Source organism: Maylandia zebra, linkage group LG17, assembly GCF_041146795.1.
Source record: "Maylandia zebra isolate NMK-2024a linkage group LG17, Mzebra_GT3a, whole genome shotgun sequence".
In the NCBI taxonomy this organism is placed as follows: domain Eukaryota; kingdom Metazoa; phylum Chordata; class Actinopteri; order Cichliformes; family Cichlidae; genus Maylandia; species Maylandia zebra.
The window spans coordinates 7,865,123-7,879,791 of record NC_135183.1 but is presented as its reverse complement, the minus strand read 5'-3'; the positions used below and the strand labels follow the sequence as shown (position 1 = coordinate 7,879,791).

General features: G+C 42.7%; 1 protein-coding gene across 1 annotated transcript in view; it reads left to right on the top strand.

Moving 5' to 3' along the window:
* Positions 1 to 14,669, top strand: part of LOC101470345 (glypican-1) — a 48,284-nt gene that overhangs the window by 30,679 nt on the left and 2,936 nt on the right. Inside the window, exons 2-8 of the mRNA XM_024805631.2 lie at positions 3,947 to 4,105; positions 5,578 to 5,795; positions 6,060 to 6,233; positions 7,924 to 8,089; positions 8,219 to 8,349; positions 8,900 to 9,037; positions 9,266 to 9,396. Of these exons, the coding sequence (XP_024661399.1) occupies positions 3,947 to 4,105; positions 5,578 to 5,795; positions 6,060 to 6,233; positions 7,924 to 8,089; positions 8,219 to 8,349; positions 8,900 to 9,037; positions 9,266 to 9,396 (1,117 nt within the window). The remainder of the gene's footprint in view (positions 1 to 3,946; positions 4,106 to 5,577; positions 5,796 to 6,059; positions 6,234 to 7,923; positions 8,090 to 8,218; positions 8,350 to 8,899; positions 9,038 to 9,265; positions 9,397 to 14,669) is intronic.

Sequence of the window (14,669 nt, the reverse complement as noted above, 5' to 3'; positions counted from 1 at the left end):
CATTACCCAGAAACCCAGGAATGCAGTAGAGCGTATGTGTTTGTAGTAAAAAAACCAACAAAAAACAAAAACGCCCCCGTGTCTTCACGGTCAGTAAGCAAACCGACAGCGAAATGCTAACATTAGCTGCTGTGCACGCGCACTCGAAGATGGCCTCAGGGTGTAGTTTTCAGAGCCCATATGACGACTTTCTGTTTTATTTTTATTTTAAGTTTTAGGTTGGATTGACACCAAATACTAAACCATAAATTTTGCCATAAATAAATAGCCCAAGTTTGTGCTTTTTCTGTCCAGTAGTGAGAATGAAATATGTATGGGAATGGGAAATGATCTCCAAAATATACACTGTGGCGGAAAACAAGTGCAAGAAGAAAAAAAAAAGTGCCTCTGGTCTTCTACTTCACTGCTTTGCCCAAATGTTTGTGCAAATCCAAAAGTGCAAGCACTGACTGAAAGAATGTTTTTAAAAAAATAATTTTTAATAAATTTTCAATCGCACACTTAAGATTTTCATATTGAATACAAAATCTCCAGTTGATAAAATAGCATTTAAAAGTTAAAATGCTGTTAAAATGGAATAAGCTATTTAGTAAAGGATTTATTTGTACTATCAAATGCTTGAAAAAGTAGCACCCATGAATGATTTCTACCTGTCCAATCAGAGACAAATCTGCAGAGCTGTGTGGAAAATTGGCCAAACTGATCGTATAATATCAAACTGTATATTTGACTAAATATGTGATTGAATGTTTGGAACAACTGGCAGTGAGGCTGTAATTACGGCGCACAAAGATGAGGATTCAGTGATTATCGCCGGAAATCAGATTGAAAGGACTGTGGGCGTCGTGAAAATTCACAGCTTAAGTGTGAGGATGTGATTAGTGTTCTTTTTAAGAGCTTCTTCCAACGTGAGTTAATGATGAGGCTCGCCGCTCAGTGAAGAAGCAGGTGTGACTGGTAGATTTTTTTGAAAGCTCAGATGAGTGAAGCGTCTCATCTCAGACCTACACTTGACACTAAAGACCGAATGAAAGAGAATATCTCGGTGTTAGAGCTGATGGGCGTGTGACGGGTTTAACGCCGTGACTCTGTGCAAGGCAGTGAAACAAACATTATTCCAAATATCAAAAGCAGGATGTGAGAAACGAAGCAAGGTGATACAAAAGTCCTATTTCCTGCAATCCAGATGCCACCATTTATCTCGCTCTCGGTTATCGGTTAACACACACACACACACAGAGTCACACACACACACACACATAACAACACACACACACACCACCCAGTGCCAATGAAAGATTCATGGAGCAGTGATGATGAAGGCATCTCCCCTTCTGCTCCACTTACTGCAGTGGACACACGCACACACACACACACGCGCGCGCACCCACACCAACAGACCTTCACACACACACCCGATTCCCGAAACTGTTAAGAAGGCAGAGAGCAGTGATGCACATAGCCTTGGGGTACTTACTCACCCTTAACCCTTCCAGACGTAGCCACATAAACACCCACACACACACACACACAAATCCTGAAGGCAACCAGTCCATGCTGCAGACTGCTTTTGAGACTTTGTGAATGTTTATTTGTGTATGTGGGGAAAAGAATATTCAATTTTTTTCAGTTTCTGGGAATCCCCATGAGACCAGAGACAAAAAAATAATAAAATGCTGAAGGCGGTACATTTTCACATTTTGATTCTGCATTTCTGTGATGTTTGAATGTCATGATCAGACAACGACCGAATTATTCGTTTTAAATGGAATGAAAATGTCATTCTTTTAAAAATATTTCCCAAAAGTTTTCAAACAGAGCAAGGAATTTTTAACACAGCTTTTCCAAACAGCCTAGTTTTATTCTGGATGCTCAAATTATTTTACTTTGCAGACAGAAACCAAATTATTTCAGAAAAAATAAAATACCAGGGTCAAAGCATAGCTGGATAACAGCCTGGAGTCGGTGGTTGTAGTTTTCAATAAGTCTCACACACATCTCCTGAGAAATCCCAGCCCGGTTTTCTTTGACGAATCTGCCTAGCTCCTCCAGATTCGATGGTTTGTGGCATATACCTTGGTCTTCAGTTCAGCCCACAGATTTTCAGTGGAATTCAAGTCAGGGCCGGTACATCCCAGTCAATCAATGTTCATTTTGGTCTTCGGGAGGTAGTTCTTCTCCAGGAGCGACGCATGTTCTGTATTCTTGTCGCGTTGGAAGACAAAGCGATGACCCGGACCCAGTTTTTGCCAAAGGATGCGCTTCCAGTATGGATAATCTTTCCAGACTTCAGCCTGGCTTGAACGTGTCACTTTTGTGGGAGTTTTTCTTGGTCTCCAACCTCTCTTCTTCGCGACTTTCCCATCTTGGTAAACACGTCTCTCACTAGTTTTCTTTAGCTAGTCTTTGAACTCTTTTGCTTCCATCCTCTGTCAGGCTTGTTCTGTGTTGTGTGTCTCTCTGAATGTCTTGATGATACTTCTGACTCCAGTTTTTACAACTTGGAATTGTTGTGATAGCTTTATCCTTAAATATAACTATATCCGTCTTCTGCTTTGTGAGCATCAACAATTCTTTTAGCCTAAATGGATTTCTTTTGCTTTTGGCATGATGATTTCTCAAGTGACAGCTCAAACTGTTGCTGAGGTTTTTAGAAGATAACCCTCAGTTTTAGCATTACAATGGAAAAGAACGCATCACTGCACAGCAGTGGTTTCTGCTATGGCTAAATATTATAAGGTCCATTATCAGAGGGCTGATAATATCGACCTTGGTAATTTTTGTTTCTGTTAAATAAATAATATTGTTTGCAAACAGATGAATGAATATGAATGAATATGTTTAGTAATGCTAAATGCAATATGGGCTCCAACGAGGGACTTTTACAAAACGATTACAGACTTTAAATCAAGTTTACACACTTCCTCAAAAAGTGCAGACACACAAATATACAGTCCGAGGGGAAAGCAGGGCAAAAAAAGTCATTGTTGGTGCTATATATGAATCAGCTATACTGTATACACTGTAAATAGTGCTCATCTTGTCTGAATGCATAAAACGGTTCCAGCAGTGTCATAAATATTTTATGAGAAGCACCCAAATTCTTTACTCTGGCAAAAACATAGAAAGAGAGTGTCCTGCAGCCAAGTTGTAATTAAGTAGCCAAATATTAGCAGAGCACTACACACAAGGAACACACAGCAGATACAAGTTCATTTCGAAGTTTTCAAATACTAATGCAGCAGTAACTAAAGTGGTCCAACAGCATCTGCATACATGCCAGATCCTGCTAATCATGTGAGACCGGAGGGGTTGGCGAATAAATAGAAACAAAGCATGTTTGTAATACGTTAAGATGTCTGAGATGAGATGAAAGATTTCTGTTGTCTCATTCTGCATCTTATCGGCACAACTACGTAGAGATTAGCCTCATTGTAATTGTAACATCTTGATGTTTGGCAGGTATTAATGTTTTAATCTTTCTGAGGAGGTTAGCAAGTAGATGTGGAAATACCTGCCAATTACAAAGCAAAGCTACAGCTGATTGGAGCCTGAGTTATTTTGCGCGCATTAATTTAGCAGAATACAATTTTGTCCTCTTTGTAGCTCTAGATTTAGATATATTACAACAGTAGACTCAACGTGCACTCAAATGTTAACCTAAGATGGCGCTACATGCAAATTCAGGGGGGCCTCATACTGTCCAGCAGTAGCTGACATATTTCAATCTAAGATAAAGTGGTGAACTGACTGTTGCCATCCCGATGAGTGATAATAGAATCGGTTACAGCTCCCGTCTGCACCTTGCTCTTCTTTAAGCCCGGTGTTCGTGGTTGTTCGGGATGGTGGAAAACGGACATGTTCGAAAGCTGACAAGTTCATTTATTAGATAATGTCAATTCAGTTAAGCCCAATTAATTAATTAGTGTCCCTCTCACTGCGTCAGGTGAACATCTGAGGATGTGTCCTCAGGGCCCGACTTGCTGTACCAGCACAATGGAGGAGGACCTGGCCGGTTTGAGCACCAAAGAAACAGAGGGACTGATCAGAGAGGCCGGCAGGTCGCTGCAGGCTGTCTTCAATGGTCTCCACAGGAGCTTTGACAGTAAGTACGGTGTGTGTGTGTGTGTGTGTGTTTGTGTGCGAGACACTCATTACTAGCTGAGCTCGATAGCAAAGCTTCAGAAGTGAGCCCAGAGCAGTGTGACATTAGTGTGTTGTGTATCTTTTTGTTTGTTACAAGCTCTGCCCGTGCACACCGCTCAATACTACAGCTGGAGAGGGTGGGTGTGTGTGTCACTGTACAAAAGTGTGCGTGTGTGCGTCAAGGGGACCCCTGACTGGGTGCTATAATGAGAGCGGAGTCAGGCAGAAACAATGAAACACGATAAGCTGATCCCCTCATCTCAGGGGAGACACACACACACACACACACACCCACAAACAGAGGGGTGTCCCCTGGGGCAATGGCTGGTTCAGCTAATGAGCAGTTGACCCACTGAGGAGCCGTGTCTGCAGATCACTGCACATCAGAGGAAGAGAGAGGGATGTAAGGGAGAAAGAAGACTGAGATCTGCCGCTGCTAACACCAGCGAAACAGACGAATGCAACCAGAGAGAAATGTGTCATTAGCGCTGAGAAGAAACAATGTTTCAGGATAAAAATAAATAAAGAGAAAGACAAGTGAGAGCAGGAGGAGGAGGAGGAGGAGGAGAGGACAGTATTATTAGTCTGAAGGCAGCAGGCCACCTCGGTAGCAGTAACGTGGCCGTCCATCTGGATGTTGTTAGAGCAGACTGGCACTGGTCCATGGCCTTTGAAGCATGAGGGAAAAGCCCAGACCAGTATACTGCAGAGACAGCTCGCTGACTCCCTCGTTCTCTCCTATGGGCTCTCGCTCGCTTTTTATCCATCTGTCTGCAGAGATAAATTAAACCTAAATAAATCTTAAGTCAAATATTATAAACGAAATGTGCGTGTTGACTGGGCAGTGAAAATAGTTCATCTGCATCGTGGCTGTTTAACAGAAAGGCCGTTAAAACAAAAATGACAAATGACAACGTGTGAGGTGAAAAAAGCCGTTTATAGTAAGAAAGTCGCACTGAAAACTGACGCCTTCCCCTCACCTCTCTAGAGTTTTACAGTCCACCTCGGTTGTTTTTAGAGTTACAGTTCATAGCCCCATTACTTTGGCCCTGTCTCAGCAATATAGTCACTAGCTTCCACATGCACAGCCTGGCAGGTGCTCGTTCATCAAAATCCATCTGATAAACTCACTGTAACACTTCCTGCTCAGCACCAGCCTGCAGGTTTGGTATGATATCGGCCAGCTCTTGAATCTAGCTGCTAAAAAACGCCACATGGATTACTCAGCTCAAATGAAGCCAGACACAAATTAAAGGACATTTTTGGAGTGTCTGGAAACAGAAATCCAGATGATTGCTGTTGCTGTGTGTTCACTACACGTATAAATAGGTGTTTGTTTGCTACACTTGATGTGTCGAGCATGTGCATGTAATTCGCCTTGTTGTGGAGTTCTGGTTAAGGTGAGGCTCTTCTTCTCCTTCCCTCCTCCAGTGTATTTCACTGAGCTGCACGGTCGCTCCGAGCGCTCCCTGCAGGAGGTGCTGTCTCCTCTCGGCCCGCTGTACTCCCAGAACAGCCGTCTGTACGGGGATCTCTACACAGACCTGCGTCAGTACTATCGGGGCTCTGCTCTCAACCTGGACGAGAACCTGTCCGAGTTCTGGTCCCGCCTTTTGGAGCGCACATTCAAAGCCTCTGCACCCACAGATGTGAGTAAAGACAAAGTATCCTTTTTTTCAGAGACGCAAAATAAAAAAGGTGTGTAGGGAACTGACTCAGCTGAGAAAATAATGTTACAGCTAATTCCAGTTGGGTCCCCAAGTGTTGGCCAAACTGGAGATTCTTGATGTGGTTTGGGGAATTCCTTTGCCTTTGCTCTTGCTCTGGAAGATCTTGTATTTTTTCTAACAGCGTACCCAGCAACATATTTCATCCGCAGTGTGTCCACTTCCACTGTCACCTCTGTCTCACAGGTCAGCTTATCAGAGGACTACCTTGAGTGTGTTGCTAAGCAACAGGAGACGCTGCGGCCGTTTGGAGACGTCCCTCGAGACATGAAGGCGAAGGTGATCCGGGCGTTTGTCACAGCCAGGTCGTTTGTCCAGGGGCTGTTAGTCAGCGCAGATGTGGTCAGGAAGGTCTCACAGGTGAGCGTGCATGCTTGTAATACTCATTTAGGTGTTGGGATCCTCCCTCTTTGGGGGAGAAATGGCAAGTCCCCGTGAGGTATATAATTAAATATGAGAATGAAGCAAGTAGCAGTTCAGGTTCAGGTTAGGGTAAAGCCACATGAACTCAGTGAAAGGCAAATGATGTCCACTGAAGTCATGGAAACACGAACGTCTGCACACACAGCCTGTGTGTGTGTGTGTGTCCAAGGCCTGCCTGGCGTAGTCCCAGGAAAGCAGAGATGATGGCTGCATGATCGTCACACCCTGGCTGCCAGAGAAAATGTCCCCACCCTACAAATGAGAAACACAAAGATCATCAGAAATGAAGTGTCAGACTCTGCCATGAGAACAAAACTCTCACTTGGAGGGATGACAGCAAATTATGGGTGTGATGATGTTTTTTTGTTTTTTTCCAGCTCTTGCTGCAGGGCGCAAGAGCTTTTCTCATCTCTCGGGGACGGAGCGTGTCAGATTTGGCTGTTTGTTTTTTGTCTGCGTTTTATGGTTTGCAGCCTCCTCTCTTTTAATGTTTGATTTAGGACACAAAGAACAAGAGCAAGGCATGCCTTCGGTTCATCACTCGTCCCAGATGCCAGTATATCAGCAGTGCATAAATCTTTGTTTTTTTAAAAGCAGGAATTGGGTACTGTTAAGCCCATTTCCCCAAAACTCGGCATGTTTCTGGTTTCCCGTAGGTTCCATTCATTTCTGATTGATATGAAAATCTGAGCACATTCTTGAAACCTGCTCAAGTTGTGCACTCCATCACAGCACATGTAGCCCACCTCGTTTAGTTTTTGTCAAAACTTCATTAGCAGCGCAGACTTTTAAACACATGAAAGACATTATCGCATGGAAAAATGTGCGACGCAAATGAACGCAGACCTCGCGCTGACAGCGACTGTTTCCACACGAGCAGGTCTCGAGTGTGTGCTGACTGAGCTTCAGAATGCACAGAGATGAATGTGTGAGGGTATGCAAGAGAGCACGGCGCTTATTAAAATCAGACAAACACACCTTTGTGTGCTGTTGTTTCTCTGATTTGAAGCGTCCCACTCTGAGATGTGACAGCAGTCGTGGTGAAGCTGACAACATTTCACGACTTGGGTTCATAATCAGAAGCTGAGAGAGCAGCAGTGTTGTAAAAAGACAGACAGGCAGGGTCATCATTGCCTTCCAGTTGCGCCTGTATTTCATATTATGCTGCGATAGCGCCCTCTACTGTGTGTTTTTTAATTAGTTCCCTCATTGAAAGGACAGGGGAAAGAACTAATTTCTGTTTTTTACTCCTTAGCAATGAAAGACAGAGGGGGGCAGGTTGACAATAGCGTGGGTGGACAACAAACTTTGTGAAATAACGTGAGAAAGAGGCAATATAGGATTTACAAAATAATGCCAGAAGTGCAGCTACTAAAAATCTCAGACAAGTTCAGATCTCAACATCAAGGGTTAGGGTTAGGTCAGAAGGTTTTTTGAAAATCTTGTGAATCCAATAACTAGAGAAGGAAATCACCTGGGATTTCACATTTGCACCACAGGTGCATCTCCTGAGGCGGAGAGGTAGCGCTGGTGACTGCCAATATTTTTTGTTCTGTCTTTTTCCCTGTAAGAAACATAAACTTCCTTCTTTTTGAATGAAACTGACTCTTCCATTCACTCATACCAGGTTTCTCTGAGTCCAGAGTGTGAGAGAGCCTTGATGAAGCTGCTATACTGCCCCCATTGTCGTGGCGTGGCCTCTGCTAAACCGTGCTCCAGCTACTGCGCAAACGTCATGAAGGGCTGCCTGGCCAATCAGGCTGACCTGAACCCTGAGTGGCAGAACCTTATAGGTGAGACACAATGAAAATCTTACTAATCCTCTGAGAATTCACTTAAATAGTTTATTTAACAATTCTGCTAAACAAAAAAATCGAAAAACACTGCCCGGTTAAAGTCACTGTCCTCACTCCCCTGTTAAGACACGATGATCCAGGTGGCGTCTAGCTTCAGCACAGAGCCCAGCCTCGACGTGGTTCTTTCTTCCATCCCAGTTCGAATCTACGAGGCGGTGCACTACCTGCAGGAAAACATGGATGCTTTTACAGCTAAGGCAAGCTTGTCTGACTCAACACCTATATTAGTTTTTTATCTCCAAATAAACAGCTCATCATCCAAACCTTTTACTTCTGTACTGGTTTTATTCCCATGTTAAGGAACATACAAAGTCATATAAGGACAGAATGGTGGATCCATAGTTTAAACGTTGACACATTAGTTCACACATTTGTGTAACCAGGAGAAACGAATCCCTTTGGGGGTTGCATGGGGAAGGTTGTCTGGCAAATGAAACATACAGCTGCTATGGTGACCCCTTGTGAATAAGGGATCATAAAGAACGTAGCACCATCCAGATAAGTCCGTCAGAAGAATGGAGAGCATTATTAGCTTACATAGTTAGCCACAGATATACTGATAGTGATCTGCTCCTTTAATATATACCGATTAATATACTGTCAGTGCAAAAGGAGCTGAGATTTTCAAATGCTTGTCTGTGGCGCCATCTAGTGGGTGAATTAGATATCACCAATGTAAACTTAGCTAGTAAATACCTCACGGTGTGTGCATCTTTCTATCTGTCTTTGTGTCTTTTGTGCTTGTAGGTGTATCAGACGTGTGGAATGCCAGGAGAGCCAGGAACAGGAAGTCCCACCCCTCATGAACAGAAGAAGAAGAGTGGCTCCTTGACTGCGTCTGAGTACAAACCCTCCCCGACTGCTGGACTCAGACTTGAAATGCAGGTGCATACATCTAAAGTACACCACACCTGTGTGTGGTGTACTTTAGAAATAATGATTACATACTTAACGACAGCAAGCATCAGTGGATTTTCATGGATGTAAGCGCAAACGACCGGCTGAAGAGCTCAGCAGAATTTCTTTTATCGGTGTTTGCATGGCTTTTAAGAGTGAGACTCCATCACTTTATGTATTGTTTATAAAGACTGTTTGCACTCTCTTTGTTGTTAGGTATCGGATCTATCCAGTAAGCTGAGGGAGATGCGTCAGTACTGGATTCAGCTTTCTTTGGCACTATGTGGCAAACTGGCACCTGGAGGTAACAGTCAGGACAAATGCTGGAATGGTATCACTAAAGCCAGGTAGGGAAAAAAAAGCAGGAAATATGCGCATTAATGTTGATTTTAAAAAACAAGCCTGAACCTAACCTCTTATATGTTTTTCTCTGTTTACTTATCTATACATCATATAAAGATTATTACTTAACCTCCCTGCATTTATCTTCAGCATTAATGTGGGGCTGTTATTCTCATTTGAAATGTTTTTATTCATGCACTTTGCTAGAGCAGCTTTGTATGATTCACATATCAAAATAATCCCTTAATATAGTACACAGGACCATGGTGCAGCCCCTCAGTTAATCCACACTCTTCTTCCTTTAAGCCAGCTTCTGCAGATTGGTTTTGCCCCCCTCTTAAAGAAAAGATGTGGACAGCAGATGAGTGGAGCTGCTGTGCTCACAACCAGAGCTGTGTGTCTAAGATGAGCATATGACCCTTGTCACCTCTGTCAGAGCTGAGAATAGAAATAAAATGGAGTGTTTCAAGTTAGCTGGAAGTCTGGGCTTTTGGCTTATACAGATGTGATCGCACAGGAGTCTCTGCGGACTATGATGTTTGCAGACGACACTGAAGTGAGAGGTGGAAGAGACTCTGGAGAGTTGGGGGTTTGCACTGGAGAGAAGAGGAATGAAATTCAGAAGAATACATGTGTGTGAATGAGAGAGAGAGACAGGTGGAAAGGTGAACATAGAAGGGGTAGAGGTCGTGACCAGAGATGGGCAGTAACGCGTTACTTGTAACGCGTTACTGTAATCTGATTACTTTTTTCAAGTAACGAGTAAAGTAAGGGATTACTATTGCAAAATCGGTAATTAGATTACCGTTACTTTCCCGTAGGAACGCTGCGTTACTGCGTTACTAAAACCGTGATTTTTTTTGCGAGAATGTCTCATGACAGTGACATAAGCAAGTGCGACGTTGGTGACAGCAGCTGTGTGCAGATCAACAATGGATAATATATCGAGTGCGGGAGAGAGTATGAGCGTGCAGCGTTTAAAGTGTGGAAGTACTGACCTTACTTTGAGTTTGATTCCATAAAAAGTGACAAAAACATTAGCGTCCATCGTGCGTGGGAAGAAAACTTCTTTTTACAGCGAAAAAACCCCTAAACTTCCGAGCAAGCACCGAGTAGCTACGACGTGATGGGAAACTCACAGAGACACTGCGCGGATACTTCAACTGACCGCAGCACACCTGCACCAGGGTAACCCTCCGCCTACCCTGCTCCTGCTTTACAGGTGAAAATAGAGCAAAAGGACCGCTGAGTCTTTGACTTTATTTATTTTCTGCTGTGTTTTACTTGCATCTGTTTGAAAGAGTGAGTGAAAACACAAAAAATATTTTATTTTATGTGCTGGAATGTGTAGAAAATAGGTTTAAATGTTAAACTAATTTATTCAAGTCAGAGAATGTTGCATATAATTAAATGTTTTGCTTGATGCATAAAGTTAAAAGATTAAAACTGATAAAACAAGTTAAAAAAAGAGACTTTTCCATTTGATTACATTTTGTGTGATGGATTATGTAGAAAAAGTAGAATTGGGCTGAAAGATCTATCACTTTATCACCTCTTCAGGTTGTAAATCGTGTTTTTAAAAAGTAACTAAGTAACTAAGTAACTAAGTAATTAATTACTTTTGAAAATAAGTAATCAGTAAAGTAACGGGATTACTTTTTGGGGGAGTAATCAGTAATTAGTTACTGATTACTTTTTTCAAGTAACTTGACCAACACTGGTCGTGACAGTAGATGAGTTTAGATACCTGGGTTCAACCATGCAAAGCAGATGGTGCACAAGAGAAGTGAAGAAGAGAGTGCAGGCAGGATAAAGTGGGTGCAGATGAGTATGAGGGCTGATTTGTGACAGAAAGACAGAAGCAAGAGTGAAAGGAAAGGCTTACAAGATGGCAGTGAGACTATCTTGGAAACAGTGAGACTGACAAAAAAACAGGAAGCCGAGCTGCAGGCGGCAGAGCTGAAGATGATTGTGATTTTGATTGTGAACTACCAGGATGGACAAATGAGTACTTCAGAGGGGCATCTCAGTTTGAGGGGTTTGGAGACAAAGTTAGGCTGAGTTAGTCTGGACATGCGCAGATATATCAGACAAATGATGCTGAATATGGAAGTGCCAGGCAAGAGGAAAAGAAGAAGACCACAGAGAAAGTTCAGGGATGTAGTGAAGGAGGACATGCAGAGGGTTGATGTGCCAGTGGAGGATGCTGGGGGTTAGGGTGAGATGAAGGCAAATGATCTGTTGTGGCAACCCCTCAAGCTATCAAGTGAAAGAAGAAGACAAAAGTTCATAGTCTATTTTGTGTGTACTTTTTTCTTTTTAGGTTTTTGTTGTTTTTGACTGCATTCCTTATTCCCACATGCACTTGTTACTGAAAGGCAGGAAGGCAGTTAGACATCCCACCTTCATCCCAACAACAACTGTTGAGTGAAGTTTCATTCCAAAGAGAACGTTTCTTTTTAATACTTAAAAACTGGAAAATGCTTCTAAAGAGAAGAAGCCAAACATCCAGCTTCTGATGAAGCTGCGAGACATAGGCCTCCTCTTCACGTTGAAAGCCATTTGTAGCACCTGTGTCAAAACAAAGCAGGCATCAGTTCCAAGGTGCCGAACTTACATTTCTTCCACATACAGTGATTCCAAATCCCAGCAGAAATCCACATCCTGCGACACAGGTATTCATGGAAACAAAAGAGCACACCCCTGTGTGTTTTTCTGCCTCCCTTAATCCATGTGCAAATGGATTAGAGAACAATCTGATGATCCGGCCACGCTTCACACGTGCACACACATTCGCACCTCCCTTTCTTTAAAGTGCTTGGATTAGGGCCAACTAAACATCAAATATGTGCTGTGCCTCTGTGTGTGTGAATAATGTGAAAGAGGCCATGAAATAAAGATGAATTGCTGACTGTGTGTGACTGTGTGTGATAAAGAATATGCCATTAATACTCGCTTGCAGCTTTGCAGTGACATCTTGTGGTTTTCTGTAGAGCTCAATAGATATCAGACGCAGAATTACAACAGAAATCCTGTGGAAACAATAACTCGGCATCATCACACATCTTCTTTCAGTAGGATTGTGTCATGGTGCCCAAATTGCAACAACAAGTTCCTTCTCCTCACATACAAGGTCTTGAATAATCAGACTCCATCTATCTTTGGTTCTGTGGGTGTGTCCTGCTTCCACCACTAGGGGTGCAGTCAAATAGTCAAAAAAAGGACCTGCTTCCTCCTTCTACTACACATTGTTCTTTGACTCTAGTGGAAAATGTCATGAAGAAAGAAAGTTGTGAAGGCGAATTCATACTGACTAAGGAAGAGTGTCTGTTCTGTTGAACCACACTGTTCAAAAGAGGGAAAACAACATGTGCATCTTACTTGTTATGTGCCATGTTGTTTACGTGTTTGGCTCCTCCCATCAGAGTATGAGTGGGACTGTGTTTTTTTTCCCTTCTCCTTCCTACAAGGTGTGTGTTGGCAGAGACATGCAGCGACTGCTAATTGAGTGGACAGCAGCCTCTTAGCCTCCAGCTGACAGCCACCTTGCATCTCTCCTTGAGCCAGCCAGTTGCTCGTAGCTTTGAGTGCTTGTGTGAGAATCCTGCACTTAAATCCTTTAGTGAACAGCGTGAGTTCATTTGTATTGCTGGTAACGTGGCGGCTAGCTGAGAGCATTTTAAAAAATATCGTTTTATAACTAGAGAACTGCAAATTCAAAGCACTGTAGCAGTTAAATGGGAATAAGAAGCCATTTCTTTGATGAAACACTTTGTCTCTTGTTTAGGAGCATAGACTAGAACATTGTCTTCTGTTTGCCTTTTATTTTTGGTCAGGGGAGAGCAGGAAACGTTGGTTTGTTGTTTTGGTGAAGCAAATAAATTCCTGCTTAGCATCTTTGGCTGTTAGGGTGCCGGTCTTTTCTTGAGAGTCGCGTCTCATGTTGTGTTTAGGTTACCCCGAAGGCTAGGGCACGTAACATGAATTGGGAGCTTGAACCTGGGACCTCTCACACCTTTCTCACCCAGAGACAGAAACACCTGGGGGGAGGAGAGAAAAAGTACACACCCATATATACTGTAGTGGGAGATGCCAAACATATAAACAAACTGGCAACTGATCCTTGATCTTGACATACTTCACCGCATCATTTCCTCCTTTTTTTAAGCCTGTCTATAAGTGAAGAAAAATTCCCCCCATCCATCACTTATCCAATTCAGAGTCCTCTGTGTGTGTGTGTGTGTGTGTGTGTGTGTGTGTGTGTGTGTGTGTGTGTGTGTGTGTGTGTGTGTGTGTGTGTGTTATAAATTACTTTAATGATGATCCTAAAGTCTGGGGATTCTGGCTACAGCGGATATGACTAATGCAAAGTGAACTATAGCTAACATTAAACACAACGATCAATTAATATAGCGCATAATCTTGATTTAGAGAGCTAATATAAATCCACAGTATGTTCTTCACATAAGGCGATAGCTTGATGAGAAGTAGATCCTGTTACAGCAGCTGTGGGTTTAGCAGCCTGCTGTTGAAAATTCTAAACAAATCAGCAGGCTGTAAATTGGGGAACACTCATAGTTAATATTTACATGATCTGCGTCACTTTGTCAGTTTATTTTGAATCATTCGGATGGTGAGTAGCTATGAGTTATGGGCTCTCATTATCTCCTTTCCTTTCATAAAGGATGGTGCAGTTTGTCCTATGCCAGAGGAGGTGATAATGAAGCATCGAATGACCTTTTCTAAGTATTTAGAGAATTCGAACGGCTCTTATTATGGCTGCCATGCAGATACCTCTGGGTCGCTTAACTCAGTTAGAGACCTTCCTAAGCAGAATTGACTATTCGACCGCGCCCCCGGTCTCCTGTGGAGCCAGAGCACAGCTGTCTCCACTTACAGGGTAGCCGTGATAGGAAGCTGTGGAGAGGAGTTTTTGGATGGGCGTAGAGCGGCTTTAGGCTGAACCTTTTAATGAAATTGTGTTTTATTTGTAAATATGCCTTGTTTGAGTCTTTTCATAAAGAAAAATACATGAATATATTGGCTGAAAGAGAGCTTTAGGCCTAAATGCAAAAGTGAGTGGTAGGCATATAGTGACTCAGACCTCACGCGCCTGCAAAGATATTTGGCTGTCTGAGACAAAAGGAAGTTTTAGTTTCTTGTTTGCATAATAAGTTCTTTGCCACAGCATACTTTGTCTTATTTATGCCTACATTTTATTATTTAATTACAACAGAAAGTTAAACAAAATCACACCCCTGCTCGTCCATTGCACCGG